The sequence below is a fragment of the Hippoglossus hippoglossus genome, chromosome 6 (genome assembly GCF_009819705.1).
Source record: "Hippoglossus hippoglossus isolate fHipHip1 chromosome 6, fHipHip1.pri, whole genome shotgun sequence".
Taxonomy (NCBI): Eukaryota; Metazoa; Chordata; class Actinopteri; order Pleuronectiformes; family Pleuronectidae; genus Hippoglossus; species Hippoglossus hippoglossus.
In genome coordinates this window covers 7,209,720-7,230,256 of record NC_047156.1, presented here as the reverse complement: position 1 = coordinate 7,230,256, position 20,537 = coordinate 7,209,720, and the positions used below count along the sequence as shown (strand labels likewise).

The 20,537-nt window shown below is 41.6% G+C and overlaps 2 protein-coding genes across 4 annotated transcripts; one reads left to right on the top strand and one right to left on the bottom strand.

The window, feature by feature from the left end:
• The first annotated feature begins 447 nt into the window (after nt 1–447).
• Nucleotides 448–13,392, top strand: si:ch211-106e7.2. Of its 3 annotated transcripts, none has more exons than XM_034588617.1 (4): nt 448–670; nt 6,312–10,576; nt 12,816–12,872; nt 12,983–13,392. In XM_034588617.1, exons 2-4 carry the CDS (start codon nt 6,358–6,360, stop codon nt 12,991–12,993), a joined length of 4,287 nt encoding a protein of 1,428 aa, XP_034444508.1. In that variant the 5' UTR covers nt 448–670; nt 6,312–6,357; the 3' UTR covers nt 12,994–13,392. The 3 variants fall into 3 exon arrangements, with proteins under 3 accessions (XP_034444508.1, XP_034444507.1, XP_034444506.1); XM_034588616.1 differs by having other exon boundaries at nt 451–667; nt 12,816–12,848; nt 13,033–13,392; XM_034588615.1 differs by having other exon boundaries at nt 451–670; nt 12,816–12,848; nt 13,033–13,392.
• Nucleotides 13,393–16,692: 3,300 nt separating this feature from the next.
• Nucleotides 16,693–20,211, bottom strand: etfbkmt (electron transfer flavoprotein subunit beta lysine methyltransferase). Its single transcript, XM_034588906.1, has 3 exons — nt 19,777–20,211; nt 18,276–18,406; nt 16,693–17,293 (listed from the first exon to the last, which is right to left on the bottom strand). Exons 1-3 carry the CDS (start codon nt 20,070–20,072, stop codon nt 16,944–16,946), a joined length of 777 nt encoding a protein of 258 aa, XP_034444797.1. The 5' UTR covers nt 20,073–20,211; the 3' UTR covers nt 16,693–16,943.
• Between the last annotated feature and the right edge of the window lie 326 nt (nt 20,212–20,537).

Below are 20,537 nucleotides of genomic sequence, written 5' to 3'. Positions count from 1 at the left end.
GTAGTTTACCACTCTCACCTGATGTGGGACACTCAGTCTCCTGTGTTGCATGGTAATGCAGCTGCGGAATTGAACTCACAGGGAGACCAGAGGTTGAATCTTTGCTCAAGGATCAAACGGGAGTGTCACCACGATCCCTGGTGAGCAGCATGTGGTGAGACCATAGACTGGGTGAGACCCTGTGGGCGGGACGCTCACGTGCAGATTCTCCTCCTGCAGGTGACGTCACACATTACACGTGGCGGGATGGACAGCAGAGCAGAATAGAGAGCAGAATAGAGGAGGGCTGAGGAGAGGAGGACAGAGGAGAAGAGGACTGAGGAGAGGAGGACAGAGGAGAGAAGGATCAAGGAGTGGAGCACTGTGGAGAGGAGCACTGACGAGAGGAGGACAGAGGAGAGAAGGATTAAGGAGAAGAGCACTGGGAAGAGGAGGGGAGAGGAGCACAGTGGAGAGGAGGACAGAGGACCGATGACTGCACAGTGGAACGGGACCTACTCTTTGTCCGCGTCTTGTCAGAACAGCATGTAGAAAGTGGGCTCTCGTCTCGTCCGCCGCTCGGTACTCCTGAATCACAGCGGATGTAAACATGGAGGAAGGGTCGTTAACACGCAGAGAGGCACTGTTCGCGGACTCCGGATGAAGGAGGAGCTCGTCGAGAGAAAAGTAAGTTCGCCAGCTTGAGCAACCGAAGAACAGCGATGTGTTTTCACGTTTGATTTGTCACGAGTGAACCTGGTGTTAACCCGGTGTTAACGGAAGGTGCGGGGCGAGAGGCAGCAGATCAATAATTCAATTAAAATAAAAGCAAGGCAGACAAAAGTCCAATGCAACACAAAACTAAATCTATATACATTTAAAGGTGCAGTGTGACAACGTTAACGGTGTGTGTGTGTCTGTGTGTGTGTCTGTGCGTGTGTCTGTGCGTGCGCGTGCGTGTGTTTGTTAATAAGTTATTTCACATTTTTCACATGACGACACAACCAGCTTCTGCCCTGTTTTAGTACGAGTCTGCAGAGCCGGTAGTTCAACTAGAAAACACCGGGAGGCCGAATGTCTGACAATTAATATGAATAATAACACATTTTAATTATTGTATTTATACAGCAGCTTTCATGCATGAAATTGAGCTCAAAGGACTTTACAATAAAATCAAAGACACCAACCAGAACTCGTTAGCAATAAAACAAAGACTTAGGAGTAAAAAAACATAGAAGTAGCAAAAGGAATAAAAAGAAGTACAAAACAAATAGAATAAAAACAACGGGGTTAAAAAATGGAAGATTGGAAGAATGGAATGGAAGAATTAAAAGCAAGATCATAGAAATTGGTCTTGATTTGTTTCTTAAAACTATCAACAGGACTAGTACATCTCCTAATAAACAGTTCCCTTGATTTCCCCCCATTTCTTCAGCTGAGCATTTCTTCAGCTGAGCAGTAAAAGAACATATAATTAACTTCTTATCTGCATTGGCAACAGATTCCATTGTTGATGCTGTCACAGAGAACGATCACTGACTTATAGATAGAATTGGCCATGTTTTTAATTAGGGCTGAAGGATTTGGGAAAATAATGTAACTGAAATTTTTTTCAAAGTTCCTTATACTTTCCTTTAACAAACACAAGCAATAACACATTCTATAGTATGACCAACATAATATTAGATGGGTTAAACAGATCTCTTATATGTTATGATTAAATTAGATGATGCATGAATTGACCTGAATGACATATTTTTAATTAACTACTTCAATCACAGTAGTATATTGACTGATTTGCTTCACTTCCAGCCTTGTAAGCATGCAATAATTACCATGACAACATAACAAAGCACAAACTATTACAAATCACACAAGTGCAGATTTGAGAAATATATAAACAACAAATCTGTGGCTTCCCCAATCTATATTTAGATAATTCAAAAAGTCATTGTACTAAATATGTGGATTGTCTGTGAGCTTTACCCAACAGTCTTTAGATAAATTAACAAAAACATAAACCATACAGATCTCAAACTGAAGTGCAGAAAGATAAAGGAGAACAAATATCTTCCTCTACCATTTTGAAAATGTTGTTTGGTTGTGGCTTTGCACTTTGAGTCTTCTGAACGGTTTCACTACCTCTTCTCCTGCCAGACGAAAAAAAAAACTGCCTTTAGTTTTGCAGTTAGATGATATATAAATATTATGTGTTTGTGGAAGTATCATATTAAAGAACATAATTATTATTAACCTGGTTATATCTACGTCTTGTGGATTTTAGTCTGTAACGTTTGGCTATTTATAATGAGAGAGAGAGAGAGAGAGAGAGAGAGAGAGAGAGAGAGAGAGAGAGAGAGAGAGAGCCCTTGCTTCAGAGCTGGTCGGAAACCGAAAGTGAACAAGAATTTCTCTTCTTGCTGTAAACGCCTCCTTTTGGGCCAGCGTACATTAGCTAGTATAATGTTTGACCTGATTTGGGTCATTGTTGGAAGAATGGGATTCAATGCAACTATTTAATTTGATTTGTAACTTAAACCTTAGACCTAAAACTAAAGGAGGAAATTCTCCAAAGCAGCACCGACAAGAAACTGTCGGACCAAGGAATGATGAAATGCATTAATTTGCAATCAACTACTTCTATTGAGCTTTCATATATAATTTTTCCTTTTAATTTCACGCCACCTTATTATAAAAAACAAGTATCCATTTATGATTAATCGCTTAATCATTTATCATGTTTTATTTTTAATATTTTTCACAATCTCATTTATCATTTTATCAAATCACTTTTACTGTCATACTGTCATTTTACTGTCATACTGAGCCAGATCCAAACAGTTCTCTAACTGGAGCTCCCCTAACGTTACCCTGTGGTCGCGCCTCTCAGAGGAAAAACCTGCAGTTTTAACAAAGGATGTTCCGCACGGTATTAATACAGCTGTCTCAGAAGGGTGCGGCAGTCTGCCACAGACTCTCGAAATAGAGATGCCAAAGTCTTAGCTCCGGCATTAGAGGTGAGGTCTTACAAAAATAACATGCTCGTGGGTTTCTGCATACCTCAAAGCGACTAGCGGTGGATGCTGATCACTCAACAGCTTTACCGATCAAACTTCGACTCAGCGGCTACACCTTCCGATAAATCATTGGCTAGTAAGTCCAATAAACCTTTGGAAAAGGAAGCCCTCAGATCGAAGACATTGGTAAATAGGCTACTTATACCATAGGAGGGTAGATGGCTACTCGCATTTAAGGCATCAAAACAGAGCTTACATAGCGGCAGAAGGTTAAGCAGAAGGTTTGAAGCTCAGTCTTCAGTTGTGTACTGGAAATTCTGCTCTTGTGTAATGATTAATGGATGAACAGACATGCATGTAGAGGATGGGATAAACAGATGTGTTTATCTAAAAAGTCAGCTGTGAGTTAATGTTAGGTTAACGATTGTCACTCCAGGGACTTTACTTTTATGGCCTCGGGAAACCTGAAACCTTATGGTGTCTCGGACATCTGGTGTTGGGATTTCACTCCAGGGGTCACTCCAGGGGTCTAAGCAAGAAATGAAGGCAGGATGTCTTGCACCCTAATAAAACATCTAAGAAGATAATGAGTAAACCTCTCTTACCTTGTGGGAGGAGACTATGAGCTATAAGTATTCCAATTCTACTGTGTTCGTTGCTCATTGTACATGTCACACCAGGTGATGTGTATGGTGGGTCCATCTACAGATGTAGAATTAAACCTACCGAAAGACAACTGTATGACTTTGTGTTTGGTTTACAGAAAATTGCCATGACAATTGGGTTCCGGAACCAGCTCAGGTTTACATCTTGTGAAAGAATAAACTCAATTGCATTGAATATTGACCATCTCCAGGAAATTATTTTGACCAACTATTGAGAGTAATGGCAAAGTACACGTGTTGGAAAATAATTGTAGTCTTATAGCAATCCAAATTGCTCCCACTCTGGCCTTAAAACAGGAACCATCCACAAAATAGATTACATCCACATTTATCAACGGAGCAGACTCCACATCTGGTCTCAGCTTAGTGAATATTGTCATGGAAATTTCCATTATCTAACTGTTCGACCTGAATATGCTCAGGGGGTACAGTTACAGCAATGCTTGTGTAAGGGTAATACTGAGGAAATGTCTGTGTACAGAGAGCGGATGAATTGATTAACTGTTTGATAAGATAAGAATCTGCACACCTATATAATCTGAATGGTTAAGAGAGATCAAAGTCCACCTCTTTACCATGCAGCAGGTTACAGGACGCGTGATCACGGGTTGATAGTGGCGTGATTTTTAGTCCCTGTTTCTTTCAGGATTTCCCTGAGTGGAGCGTTTTTCACTCCCTAGTCCTCTATCCAGTCTCAATCAAACCCTGTCGTCCCTAAAAATGTCATCATCTGTCCCACAGTCTGTGGCTTGGGAGCTCTACTCACTCCTTCCAGTTGTGAAGGTACCACTGATATTTTACCTTGAGAGATATCTCTTCCCAGATACTCAACTTGTGGTTGGCAGTACTGTAATTTAGTCCGGGAGGCTTTGGCCAAATCCTATTTCACCCCTTGGCCCTACCCCCCCCTTGTTTTGAGGGTTATCATGAAACGGAGTCACAAGGGGTAGTGGTTGAAATTTTCTCCTTCAAGAAGCCATTGCATCAACAGTAGTCGTCGCGAAAACCTGACACGTCGTCGGTAGTCGTCGATGTAAACAGACGAGACAGTTTTGCCGGGGGTGTCATGGGCGCGACATGACATCATGGGAAAATACGTGACTATCAAGCAAAATGAAAAGAGTGCAAGCGCAGTCGCAATTTTTTGTTTTAAGGTTGTTGTGAAAAAAGTGACCATAATACATTGAAATGATATTAAACTAAGATATTACAATCATTATCGTAATTTAAAAATCCTTATTAATGGAGAAAATACTACTTTTTGGTCTCTCTCCCAGCTGGCTGGTGATTCGCAAGGCATTCTGAGTACCCCTAGGTTTAAAGTGTGGGTCTGAAAAATCTCCGTTTGGAGGGGTATAGAGCCCTACACCTTAACCCTACCCCTCCGTCGCAACAGGTATTGGGACAGCCTACCCCTACTCGTGAACTTGCAAAACGAAGGGGAAGGGCCAAGGGGTGACTGGAATTGGGCCTTTGTGTCCTCCCTCTGCCAGTTTCTGCAGCAATTTAATGGAATCTCGATGACCATCATCAAAATATTGGATCAGAGTGCTGTTGAGAGGTAATCAGTCGAGATCTTGCTTCAAAACCTGGTTAAACAAGTGAGGACTATGTCTGAACCCCTGTGGGATTCTCGTGTATGTGTATTGTTTACCTTTTGTATGTGAATGCAAACAACTGCCTTCAGCTAATGAAATGCTAAAGAAGGCAGAACACAAGTCAATCACCGTAAAAAACTTAGCTTCAGGTGGTACATTAGTGAGAAGCGTATGAGGGTCTGGGACATCCTCTGGCCAATCCTGTAGTACTTCATTCACGACGCGTAAGTCATGTACCAGCCGATACTTTGACTTATCTGCTTTTAACACGGGCAACAGGGGAGTGTTACAGTGACTTTGGTTCTCAATTAGCACCCCTGCCTTTATCAACCTTTCGATTGTTTTGCTTATGCCTTGCTCTGCTTCAGGCTTTAAATGTTATTGAGCACGTCGTGGAAGATTCGCATTTGGCTTCAACTTTATTTTAACTGGGTTCGTTAATGTTACTTATACATGTTTAAGCATATCTTGCTTCAATGGGGTTCTCCTTCTTTAAGTTTTGTCATTCAAAATTCATCAAAATGATCTACTCACCACAATGCCGATGGAAGGGGGGAGGAAGTGTTTGAGTCCATGAAACACTCAGGAGTTGCAGAGGTAAACAGCGTTTTCAGCCAAGGTGACCTCTTCTTCTGACGTAACAAAACCACAGACAGGCCTCCATACTGATTGTGTGTCATCCAAGTGTCTGCAATGTTGTTGCAATGGAAAATTTCACTGATCAATGTCTTACTACTGTCATGATTGATGCTGTCTGCCTGACAGGATGTAACCTCAAAGTTCATGCCCTTATTTGGCAATGCTCCTCGTGTTGACCCTGACTTCTGAACTCGATTCCTCTATTTGTAGCAACAGCAGATGTTTGTCTGTCTACCAGATTACATGCGACCACAAACGGTGTGTATGCCCTTATTCGGTAACGTTCCTTCCAACAGCTGACATGAGCTGACAATAAATTTCTTCTTTTTTTTTCTGTTTTCAAAAGTGTGTAACTAGCCTTGTAACTGTTCAAATTTATGTTTTACAACTGTTAATTTATCTTCCTCTTTTAGGAAAGTTGCCATGTGGACCTACTACAAGGCATAGCAGAGGACAAAAATGTATTATTCTACACAGATGAATGGACCATACCAACCAGTTGGACAACCCTCCCAAACTGTACATGCTGCTACTCCACCTACTTACGACACAATGAGAAATCAGCAACCTGGGACAGCAAATAACTCTTGTTCGTTCTGGGCAGTGGACCCCAGAATACAGACACCACAAAATGGCCATGTACCCTTTCGAGATGGAACTCAGCCTAACAGACAGATGTCAAATTGGCAAACCTCAGCAGCTCCTCATCAGGCAAGTTCCTCCCAGTCAACAGCTGGGATGAATGATACAAATTATGTTTTATATAAAAAATACCCCAACTTGACAGGTATACTAGGTGAAGTCCCTTCTACACCTTATCAGAACCCTGCTCAGAATTCAAAGATGCAGACTCCACCTAAAATGAAGACTACACACTCCCAGCAAAACACGACTGCATATTTGATCCAACCAGTTACATTTCATGGTAACCAATCAATAAGGACACAAGATGTACAAAATCATGGGGTCCAGAAAAATTATCAAGTGGTAAATGGCAAGGTGACTAATCCTTGCCTTACGTACATTACAGCAGCTACCTTGGTTCCATGTAAACAGACAGTTTGTACCAGCACAATACAGGTAACAAGACCAACTGCTAACAACCAGAATTCCCAACAAAATGTCTCTCGGCATAGATTTCCCACTAGCATCCTCCCAAAGTACAGTGAAGCTATCTCTGAGTCTCTCACACACAACAGCATTACAACAAATCCACCACCAAGGGGACAGATTTGGGGTTATTCCAGCATGAGTCAGACAACTCAACAATACACTGCTCAACTCAACTCAACACCTAACAATGCAAGAGAGGCCACTTGCAGGCCAACTTGCAGTTCCATAAAAAGTAATGAGCTGCCCCTAAAAGCTACTGCTGATGCTCAACAACAAATGACCAATCACAATGAGGAAACTATGATAATCTCACGAATTGCTGAGGGTCTTCGTAAATCGTACCAAGCTGAAGCAGTTGGTCGTCATCCAGTGAATACTAATTCAACATCCACATGGCAGCTAATCAGACCGTCAAGTCAGGTCTGCGAGGTCGGAACGATGGAGTGTCATCAAACAATGCAACTTGGGACATCAGCTGCTGACAGATCTAACTCAAATGCCACCCAGCGCCTACAGCTCATTTCTAGACAATGTTTGCCTCAGAGAGTTTTGTCAAGACCACCACACATTGTTACATCACCTCAGCAAAGGTCTGCACCAGATATCTACTGTGTCACAACAGAAGATGGAATTACAGATGGAAATAAGGAGAGGAATGCATTTTTTCCAAAAAATAACAGCATCTCCACGGGAAATGTAGTTGAATCTTCAAGTGCTGTATCTCAGTTTATGCAGCTGCCTGAGGCCATTTTGCTACAGAGAACCGAGACCCAATTGTCCGTAAAAAACAATCATGAAATGCTCTGTTCCGTTGGAAAAAAGGACAACTCCATCCAATCGTCTCCCAGTCGCACAGGCACGAGAGCTGTTGCTGTTGTGCAACCACTGTTACAAAAAAACTACAATGTTGTCAAAAAGCAAAACTCTTCAAACACAATTAAACAATTAGAAGAGTGCACTGCAAAATATGCCTCTTTACGCAACCCTGAAAAAATATGTACTTCTCCAGCTGTAGCAAAAAAGAGTCAAGTTATAAATTTAAGCGAAGGATTGAAGAAACACCTACAAGATGGACCTCAATACAAGACACAAAACCAGTCATATGCACATGAACAAGGATCTGAACTATCTAGCGACCGGAGTGTAGCACCAGCTGTTCAACAGTCTGTTACCTCTGAGGGGCTAGAAGGCCAACATCGTGATATGAACAAAGCCGAGGTGCCACTTGATCAAAATACCTGTGATTTCGACCTGTCCTCGATCCCAACAACTCAGTGGACTACTGTCAACTTAATTAATTTTACAATGGATTCTGACAAAGCCCAGTCACAAGACTTCAAAGGGTTGGATTCTGTGCAAGACGTGATGAGAATGTTTTGGAGGGACAAGATTGACATTTTCAGGAATAAGATCAAGTCCGGCTGGTACAGGACTTTAATGGATGATGTTAAGACATTCTGCAGGGAACATGTGACTAACGACTCTGTCATTCTATCACAAGTAAAAGGAAGCTATTCGAGGCAACTCAAAAAGCACCATTTCCTCAAACATAATGAAAAATATTCAGAGCCGCCCTACCAATCATCATGGTTGAATGTCAATGAGCAGGTAGATGACATTGACAAAGAGTTTGGCTTCTCCCGGACTTTAAGGCCTCATGTTAGCACACTTGGGAGTGACAGCCAACCAGATGAATTTGGAGAAACAAGCAGCATTTCTGCACACAATTTAAGTGATGTGTCCAACAAAGCCTTCTCTCAAACAGAGCTCAGATCTGTTGACCCAGGTGAAGGAAAACAAGCCCCCACTGTTGAAATTACATCAAGTCGAATTTCCTCACCCAATGAGACAGACCCAGACAGTGCTCATTCCAATGACCAACATTACTCTTTTGAGATACAAGTTTTGTCCCCAGAAGAAGCTAAAGTTATCTTTGGGCAAATGCAAAGTAAGCTACCACAAAGTATGGACACTCAGAGTCAACCAGAGAATGTCACGAAAAGCTCTGTTGAGGATGAGCTGCCTGACTTTGGACAGAGTGTCACGAAAAGCTCTGTGGAGAATGAGCTCCCTGACGTTGGAGACACATTGAAGGACTCAAAACTGGAGAGCAAGAAGAAAATCTCTTTAATAGATGAATTTTGCTGCCTTGCAGGGTGGATAGAAAAGTTTTTTGGGAAAGACACTTCTTTGAAATGTGCGTGCAAGGAAAAACAAGATCACAAAGACTGTACAGAAAAGACACTTGATAAGGAGACGACAGTACAAAATAACAATCAACCTGCGATCAGGTTGGACAATGTCCACTCTGCCATAGAAACAGACCATCAAATGAGTGCCGAGGAGAACATTGACAGTCAAGTTGTACCATGTAGTTCGACTGATCTATGCAATGATATCAGTCAAACTATAGACTTAGCCGAAGATGAGAAGAGACTTCGCTCACATTCTGCTAAGGAAACAAAGAACATGTCCCTATCAATCATAGATGATAGCCAGTTAAGCCCTTTAGTCTTAAGTGACAGTGAAGTTGAAGATGTCTCTTGCAGTGGAAGTGAAATTCCAAACCAAATCCGTGATAATGGTATTTGGATGTCAGACTCTGAGGAGAAATGTGTACAAGAACAGCTGAAGTCAGTAGGAAGTGGTCAGTCAAGCCCTTCAGACGACAGCAAGGGAGAATTCATAAAGGTCGTAAGCATTGATCTTGAGAGCCATATCAACACTGAGGTTGGCTGTCCACAAGCTCAGCTGACATCCACAGATGTAGCAGAGTCCTCCTTGGAAGTGGAAGAACCAACTCAAACCGGACCAGCGGCTGGCCTCCAGACCACCTCCAGTCAATGTGATAAACTTGAAACAGTTGAAAGAAAGAGGAAGACACTGCACAATGATGAAAAAATGTGTCAATTATTGAAGAATTTAAAGAAACGTGTAAATAAGAAAGTTTCTGTTAATGCTGCTGAGACTAAACCTTTAGCCTCAAAAGATAAAACAGTAGAACTGGTCCTATTTGGCTCAAAACGTCATGATGGTGAATTTACAGGATCTCATGCAGCACACAGGCCTCCAAACGTTGTCTCTGTGAATCTCAATCCTTCGAAGAGAAAGTCAAGTGTTCCCACCCCGGATTATTCTGTCAAAGGATGGATTCACGAAAAATGGAGGACAAGTTATCTACCAACTACAATTAGTCACAGAAAAAAACTGAAAACACTTCCGGGTACTTTACCTCGGACAAGTCTCAAGAAAGCTGAAACAGCTTGCCCCTCCAAAACCGAAGAGCTGCCAGTTTGCAATGAAATGAAGAGAAAAGGAAATACCAACTACTGCGTGAATCGAAAGAAGAGGCGACTCCTGTCTAACAGACCCAAACTTGGAGAGGAGAGTAGAAGGATGGATGTGGGTCCCCTGAAACCGTCTGATAAGGAGAGAAGTGACGACGGAAGTCATACCCACACACGTGTTGGAGAGAAATACGTCCTGAAGTTCAGTGTGTTACCCAACACTTTCAGCTTTGCAGATGGACCCAATGGGAGAAAGCAAACAACTGCTAACGTGTCAGGTAAATAATAATATCAACACTATTGAGTTTCTCCAATGTTGGCAATTTGTTAAGATATCACTTCTTAAGACACATCTTTATAAATAAGCTTTTATCATGTGATGTCTATTGCTTTTATTATCTGTATCTTTATTATTGTGAATATTTCAACATATTGGTGGTTTTTGTACTTTAGGTGTATTGAAAAGTGCTAATTAAATAAAGTTATTATGATCATTATTAGTATTCTAGGACATTTTAAAGTGTTGTAGAAAACCCCAAGTCAAACTTTTCTTTCTGTGTTTGGAAAGCCCTTATTGATGTTAAACATTCACTCTGCGTGGTATACGCTCACTAAATATAGTCTGTGTTAAAGATACAATATACCCCGTATTACAAATGTATACATGTATTATGTGTGTATAACATAATGGAGTCAAAATAGACACTGGAACCCCAAGAACGCATGGTGTCTGAGGCAAGACCAAACATGGCTGCTTCTGACACCATTCAAATTGGCTCATAAGGAATAGTAGTGGGAGACAGACAGACTCCAGATTTGGGAAGGTATGGCACCATTATTTTTAGGATGAGGTGAACAGTTTGAACTAAAAAGGAGGTGGAGAAACCCATCTCATGATTTGGAGGAAAGGCAAATAGGACATGAGTGTGGGCGATATAAGCAGATGTTTATCCAACAAAAACACCCAATGCAAATACAACGAACACACAAACAATTTGTCCCATACTGCAGGAGACATGTTGAAGAGGATTCTCATGAAGAATTTACATCTTTTATACTCTTTGATAAACAATATTGCTGCCAGTACTGACATGTGCAAGCCACATTTCCAGTAACTGCTCATCAGTGTGTATGTGAGGGACTTTCTCATTGTCGTGCCAACTGTGTGTGCGCCCCTGTTTGTTTGTGTGTGTTTTGTGCATATAAGGTTACAACTGAGGATTGGTATTTCCAGTAGTACAGCCAAGTTGGATCAACACAAGTTATATAACTGGTCGTAGAACACTGGTCAGTTAGAGCTCAAGTTACACACAATAGACGCACTGTGGTTGAATGCCTTTGGTGTTTTAAATATTTTTTTGCATATCATTCCTGTAATCACCAGAGCTGCCAAGTCTGTGGGCATTTGTGACGTGGAGTGTCGAGCCCGGTCCTGTCCGGACCGGACAGCGTCGTGTTCGTAGATTCGAGGTTCAAGTGGGAAAGGCAATGATTTAGACAAGATCCATGTTCAAAAGTTTCACAGTATCAAGTTTATTGTATAAGAACAATATTTACAGAGAGTCTCTGGGGTTCTGCCGGACACGTCACCAGGTTCTCTGGATCATGTCGAGAAGAAGCCCCGTTTCTTCCGAAGTCCACAGTATATATAATAAGACCCAGGGTGCGGCACAGAGGAGGTCCTTCTTTATCTTTAGGAGACTCAGTTATTGGTCTAACGTATGCTGCTTCCTCAATTTGCAGCTGGGCAGATTACTTACCTCAAACTGTATTTTACTATCAGATTGACACATGTTCGTGTGCTTGTGTTACTAGGCAGTTGCTATGCCTAGTTCCTGTTTTGCCGCTCTTTCTGTGGTTGTGCCCTGTGCCTGACCCTGTGTCCGAGTCATCAGTCTAGACTTCAGTCTAAAAAACAAACAGTTGTTGCATAAGCTTATAAGTTCCTATTTTTGAGGAACCAACTATCATATACATGTTATTCAATTACACAGGTTACAATGATTATGCATTATTGATTATATGGACCATACAGCTGACATTATTCGTAGGATACAGGTAAAACATAGATATCTCAACAGGAGTGACAGAACACGTCGCTTAGGCTTTACTCACACTGTTCCCTGTCAGTTTCAAAATGCATCACTGTTGCTACGTTTACCCCTGCGGCCCACCCCACTCCAGAGCTCCCAAGTCTGGAAACTGTTGACAACCCCATTTTAGGTTGAAATCTCTGGGGCTGCGCTGTAGAGGGTTACGTACGATTCAATAACCCAGAAGGACCGACTGGTTCTTATCAGTCACGACTCAACTGCCAGCGATGAGTGTAAAACATTGTGTAATGTTTCTGCCAGTGACAGTTCCACCTTGCTTGTTCGTCCCAGAAAGGAAATCTTAATATTTACCATCACTGTTATGTAATTTGTGTGATTAATATATCCTCTCATGCTTTTGTTTCTATAAAAGATGTTCCAGCGTCCTTTTGTTAACCTAATTCTGACTTTTCTTTTCTTCCAGGTAACTCAGATGCCGCTGGAGGAGACAGCCCTGGTAAAGCTATCACAGGGGCAAGAGGTAACAAATGCAGCCAAAACACACATAAATATTTCCTTTTTTATTTCTTTAATATTATGTGGGCAGCAACTTCAGTTTTTCCTAATTATTATGACTTCATTGCACAATAGGAACACGGTGACAACGTCCTGGGAAGAAGTATTGTCCTCAGCTCGCCTCACGTTCCCAAGACCTCCAGCCTCTTCCAGGAGTTTCAATAGCAAAACATGAAGAAGGAGCCGCATCCAAGGAAAAATAATATGCAAGCAATAGTTATGTGTACTACAGAGACAGATTCAATATCTTCTCTGGGAAATAATTTTTTTGAGAAATGTTTCATTTTGTGTACGCGTATATTTGCTTTACAGTACCAAGCAAGTTACGACTGCACATGCCACACATAAAAGTCATAGTTTATATTATAAGTGTCTTTCATTTGAGGTAGAATTTTTAATGCCTTACAAAAATAATGAATGCAAACGTAACTTGAGTATCTGTAAAATCTGTATTTCATTTACGTTATTTATATTTTTTTACATCATTTTTTTGTACATCTTATCTAAACAAACATTATTTTTTATTCTGTTTTGCAGTTGTTTGTATTATTTGTGTAAATAAATCCATTTGTCGACAGTTTTTGTGTTTCTGTGGTGTTATAAACTATCTGATCAGCAGTTTTATAATCAGTGCAGAGGAGAAGGACCAATCACAGGACCAACAAACGGAGACAAACAACAATTCACATTCACACCTGCAGTTTAATTTAGAGTCTCCAATGAACCTAACCCCAATCTGCAGGTCTGTGACACTTCCCAGTTCAAGAAGTTCCTCACTGACAGCGCCAGGTCTCCCAGTGCAGCCCTGCTTTTATTCTTTCTACCAGAATTGTGTAGACCCCAGTTGAACATGCGTCCTCTCGACATGCTTACATTGAATGTCTAATTAACAACCGACACAGGGAGAGTCTCCATTGGAAGGAAAATGTAATGAGTTTCTAAGGGATGACAAAGACCGACAGCACAGGTCAAGCCCAGGCAAAATCGATTTCTGATTGCAACTATACGCTTTCACAAGACAGAACCATGCAGCATAAAGACATTTAATCGTATACGCCCTTTGTATACATTTATTCTTTGCATGCTTATGTACTTATACTGTGTCTGTGTACAGAGCATTGCATAAGCGGCTAAGCTAGGTGTGAAACTATGTTCCATTATGTGCGTTCTTAAAATCACAAGCAGCTGTGTGACGCATATTGGCAAAAACATGTAACCACAGGATGTGTCCTGACCTTTTGCTTTGCACGCTATCTTACAACATGTAACACCCTTGTATAGCATTAAGGAAGTTCAGTCAGACAACTCGCATGCAAACATTTATTGCAGCAGTAGAACAGGTTTAGTGTTTGGCGTCTAGGCACCAACGTAATCACTCCCCCATATGATATACACACAGGAATGATGGGAGTGATGAGTAAATACTTGTAACCCCCCGTTGGAGCCTACAGGTGGATGCTGGGGTGGTGGAGGGGCTGAAGCAACTGGTAGCAATACTGCAGCAGCAGTGCAAGCAAAGGGGATGATGGAAAATCTCTCTCTGCTTAAATAGACCACCTGATAAGGTGGGTGTGTATTATAGATGGTTGTGGAGAGTGAGGTATGTCACATGATATATGTCACATGATTGGCGCAGCGCAGCTCGAGTTGGCTGCCTGAACTAGCTCGCCAGCGCCGCTCCATTCACCTGACCTTTTGCTTTGCACGCATCTTACATCCTGTAAAACCATGTAACCACAGGATGTGTCCTGGCCTTTTGCTTTGCACGCTATCTTACATCCTGTAAAACCATTGTATAGCATTGAGGAAGTCACAAGACCACATTAGGTCATGACATCCGGCAGCAGACAGTATATAGCCCTGTGTTATTTAGGACACAGCACGCACTCGGTGCCTCTCATATGCTTTCATATCTTACGAGACTTGGAGAACTCACAATCAGAACCTCACAGAGGAACTGACGTTACTTCATCTTGAAATCCCTTTACAAAGTGCCCCAATGAGGACGGAAGCGATAGAACTCGACTTAAGAGTTCGTTAGCATAGGACAATTGGTATTTTGTAAATTTCTGAATAAATTTGCTGTTACCCATTGTGTAACAGTCACAAAACTTTCTAGCCAGTTGCCTCCTTGGGACCCACACTTGTCTACGCCAGAGACGTCTGTCTCAAGGGTGAGTATCCACTGGTAGGTGGTCACCTTAACTGTGCTTTTTGAGGTATGGGAAGGACTCACTAGCAGTCTTCGGCCACGAGGTGCGGATTGAACATTGTGAAACACTGGGAAGTAAGACGCTTACAAGCCTAGGACTGTGCAAGGACTGGCGCAGTATAACAATTCCACCTACCGTAAGCCTGTAAAACCCTGCGTTCCTTAAGAGTGATAGCTTATCTGTCGGTGTAGAGTCATAACCTAAGGCTAACCGGATTCTGCCTAGACAACCCTGAGAATTGATCACTCTCTTGGTTGTCGCCTGTAAAGCATCTCCAACCGTGAATCCTCCTCTGAGCAAACGGGCTAAATACTTTGACTTTGTACACTCTGCAATCAACGATAGGGCTACGGACGCTAAGGACCTTGGAAGTGTTGCATAAACGGCTGAGCTGGGTGTGAACTATGTTCCATTTACGTGTGTTCTTAAAACCACAAGCAGCTGTGTGATGCATATTGGAAAGTACCTTTAACCACAAAATATGTCCTGGCCTCTTGCTTTGCTCGCTATCTTACATCCTGTGTGAATTAGAGTATAGCATTTTACCTTTTGTTCTGCACTCTATCTTACATCCTGCATTCCATCCTGCATACGTTGTATAAGCATTGAAAAAGTCATTAGACCATATTAGGTCGTGACGTCTGGCAACAGACAGAATATAACCACTGTGATATTTTCAGCACACACACTCGGTGCCTCTCATATGCTTTCGTATCTTATGAGACTTAGAGAACTCACAATCAGAACCTCACCGAGGAACTGACTTTATTTTTATCTTGAAATAACTTTACGAAGAGCTCCAATGAGGACGGAAGCAATAGAACTCGACTTAAGAGTTCGTTAGCATAGGACAATCGGTATCTTGTAAATTTCTGAATAAATTTGCTGTTACCCATTGAGTAACAGTCACAAAACTTTCTAGCCAGTTGCCTCCTTGGGACCCACACTTGTCTACGCCAGAGACGTCTGTCTCAAGGGTGAGTATCCACTGGTAGGTGGTCACCTTAACTGTGCTTTTTGAGGTATGGGAAGGACTCACTAGGAGTCTTCTGCCACGAGGTGCGGATTGAACATTGTGAAACACTGGGAAGTAAGACGCTTACAAGCCTAGGACTGTGCAAGGACTGGCCCAGTATAACAACTCCAGCTACCGTAAGCCTGTAAAACCCACGTTCCTTAAGAGTGATAGCTTATCTGTCGGTGTAGAGTCATAACCTAAGGCTAACCGAATTCTGCCTAGACAACCCTGAGAATTGATCACTCTCTTGGTTGTCGCCTGTAAAGCATCTCCAACCGTGAATCCTCCTCTGAGCAAACGGGCTAAATACTTTGACTTTGTACACTCTGCAATCAACGATAGGGCTACGGACGCTAAGGACCTTGGAAGTGCTAGGCGGAAATAGGCCGTTACAAAATAGCTAGGCTGGTAACCGTTCCAAGGGTCCCGATCTCGCTAGAGCTTGATTCACAGAAACTGCCAACACACTCTTAAATTCCTCAACTGTTTCATCAGAAAAAAAATCCACAACATAACCTCTAAAGAAACCTTTATAGAAACAGTACCGAAAAGTATTTATTACATTTGGAAAAGTGCAAATCAAATAAACAACTTAAACAAGTTTTTTTTTATTTTTTTTTATCATTATACCTTTAACATCCACATATAAAGATTATCCTCAGTCATGTTGTGTATATGAATACAACACAGTATTCTGGATATTAAAAAACTAGAACCACAAAGTGTCCACAGTGCTTTGCAGATGCTTATATCTGAAGTATTAATTACATTCATGTAAGAGAGTGCAGGAGATCCTCTGTTGACCTCAGACGTCAGGACTGTAGCACCAAACACTGCTGCAGGTCAGACCATAGTTTTCTTCTCTGACAGACTCCGGCAGCTCAAACTGAGCCAGTTGACGCAGGAGCCGCCGGATGCTGTGTCCCTCAAACTGGGCTCTGCCGGGATCTCCGATCAGGACCTGGGTGCCGTTGGCTTTGATGCAACGGTTCAACCAGCTGTGAAGGCTGGTGGCCAGGGCCTCGTCGTAGAACATGTCACCCAGGAGGATCAGGTCAAAGCCCTCTGGTTCTGAACCAATCATGTTGTCTGTCGCACAAATGGGCGGGTCCAAGCCGTTCAGCTCGCAGTTCATGTGGAACGCAACGGCTGCAACTGTCACACAAACCGACATATTTAGTTGTTCATTTACATCAGTTTGTCAAGTATTAAGTATTATCACATTAACAGAATAAGTGGCTGCACAAACTGAAATCTACACATTTAGGATATGTAGTGCAGCTTATTCTTCTTTAAACATAGTATGTGGAAATGTTTTGAAATAACAATGTTTTTATAACTATCACATCCACAATTCATGGGACTCTGCATCTGCTTTGTTTTATAAACATCAACAATCTTTTTTTGATTTTTAATGATCCAAAATCTCAGATACTAGTTGTTGTAGAAAAACCCTTTGAAAGCATCTGATACTGTGTGATCATCTCCAGTGAATTCTTTTGACCAACTATTGAGACTCCAGTAATAGTAAAGTATACGTGTTGGAAAAGAAGTCTAGACTTAGTATCTGGCCCAGTGCTGGAACTTTTATCTCCAACAATATAAGAAAAGAAATCTGTGAGATAGAAATAATATTCAGAAGAATGATGGCAATTGTTTTTGGATCTGTTGACTTTACTTCTGTCTTTATAAGGCTGTATTATAAACTTCTTTTAAATCTCTGCCAGGGAGGTTGTCCATTTTTTTGAAAATCAGGGACAAGTGTAATTGAAATTTACTTAATAACTACTTATTTTATTTAATAACTACTTAGTTTATGATTATAGCAGATATTTCCATCTAGGGTACAGCTCAACATAAACGTTATGCATATAGCATGTGCACCCACTGTTTATTCATGTATTGCAGAAGTTGTTCCTGAGGTTCACCTGAACTCTGTTCACACTGTGCTCACATGAGGCATATTTATGAATCATGTTCATAAATCATATTCAATAAGAGAACCAACGGCAACACTTTGTCTCCCCGAACTATTAAACAGGCCATGATTCATTTGTCTTCATTACAAAAAGAAATAAAAGGCCTTGACTGGAAAAACAACAAGTGTCTCAAAATCTGAATAAATAGTGATGCATACCGGGGTCAATGTCATTAGCAACAACATGAGCAGCACCACAGAGTTTTGCGGCGATGGAAGAGGCTCCACAGCCGCTCCCCACATCCAGGACCTTCTTACCCAGACACACTCCAGGGTTGTCCAAGAGATACCTGCAGGGACGAGGCAAAACACGAGTGTGACCCTTTCTCTCTCTGAGGCACAGAAATACTCATGCATGCTTTTATTTTTCCTACCCCCCCCCCCCCCCCCCCAAAAAAAGAAAAATAGCTACAGCTGAATTCAGAGCTCTGCAGTACTGACCAGGACCAGAAAAACCGACCTAGCTGTCAGTTTCTGTATTGGTTTCAATATTTGATTACATTATTTTTAAAGCACGTCATGGGCTTGTGCCAGCTCACATGTCTCACATGTATGAACCAGTATGGGTCCTTTGACTGGTTCAGTCTGCTTGAAAAAGTGATCGTCTGTGTGGTGGAAACCTAAAAAAATAAAAGGTCATGAGCTCTAGTTTGTCTTTTGAGAGTTTTATTAAAGCTTTTGCAAAGTGTCCACTCTGAGAAAATAATGTTGTAAAGAGTGACTGAGCCGTGGTGCTGATATTAATAAAAACACGGTGCGGATCTGAGTCAACATCAAAGTACATTCCATCTCTATGGGGGAGAAAATCAAGGCTGTGAGTTCTCAGTTAATAAGAAGTCGCAGCCTGGTGTGGTTACGTCAGCCGGAGCAATCAGGATGTGTCACGTTCATGACAGAATAGAGTGAGAACGGTCAAGCTGACATACATTCACTATGAATTTACACTACATCTGCCACAAACTCATATCTGTATTACACAGTTCATATACGTCTGCAGCTGCTTGTATCTGGATCAAAGAGTCAAAACGTGTCCACACCCTAAACTTTATATTCTTGGTAGTAGTAAAAGTTTGTATTCAATTAAATTTCAAAGTTTCTCACTGAATAATCACAGTTTAGAGCGTGACCAGGCATCACATTAGTCTCCTCGATTACAGGCAACACCACTGTGTCTGATGTGAATATGTGTTTTATAGCTTAATACCCATTTTGAACTTTGAATAATAGAATGTGATGAACAGGATTTACAGATGGGTTGTATAGAAAAAATGAAAGCACTTATCTCTCTGCAATTATCTTTGTGACTCTCGCATTGTTTTACCTCGTGCTATCTGCATTGGGGGTGGGATAAAAATATACAATATATCGTGATGATATCGTTATCGTGGGCCATGTATTGTGAATCATAAGTTCCCTTGCCACTCCCACCCCATATCTACATCACCTGACTGTGCTCCGCCCTGATTATACACCTCACACTCTGTAATACCGTGAGAACCTGTGTGTGTGCAACCTGACATGACGTTTGAACTGATATCTGCAGCTTCTCTATTAATATTCCAGTTATTCTGTTTAGTTTGTTGGCATCAACTCGTTCAAATCCACAGGTATCAGGGTGAGTTTCTTCTCTGTGTCGCACCGCCCCACCAGCTCCTCTCACCGGGTGACTGCCTGGCCCCCGGGCCAGTAGATGGCCCAGTACGGCTCCTCGAAGGGCCACAGCTCGGGTCTCTCCCTCCAGAACCTGCAGCTCGGGGTGAAGAGCCTCAGTCGGATCTCCGGCGTCAGACTCTGCTCTCCAGATGTTTCCGTGTTCTCTCGTATGAAACCCCGGATGTGTTGGTCGGACTGGCGGATGTTTGAGAGACTCCGGATTCCATCAGTCTGATTCAACGCGCGCAATAATGTTTTAACGTAGCGGGAACGTTTAGAGTTTAGCGTTAACAGACCCAGCATGATCGTCGCATGTTTCCGCACGGACGCATAATAAGTGTCGGACAACAGGGTCCATCGACCTCCAGAAACAAGCAACAACTTGTTTCCGCTTAAAATTGTTCCTACGGATAATGTGAGGAGTTTTAATCGATGATGATATTTTCTTATATTATGAAATGATAAATATTGTATTGGTCCGTACATGAGTGCAATACAGATAATTGATGTAAATTATGAATATTTTATGTGACAGATTTAATTGGGCTCGCTCAATTTTTGTAGCTGTAGAAATGTAAATAATAAATATGTGACAAAGTTTTCATAGCTGTAGAAATATTTAGAACATGTGTATGAAGGTTTTGTAACTGTAGAAATATTTAGTAAATATGTAAAAAACATTTTTTGCTGTAGAAATATTTAGAACATGTGTATGAAGGTTTTGTAGCTGTAGAAATATTTAGAAAATGCGTAAAAACGTTATGTAGC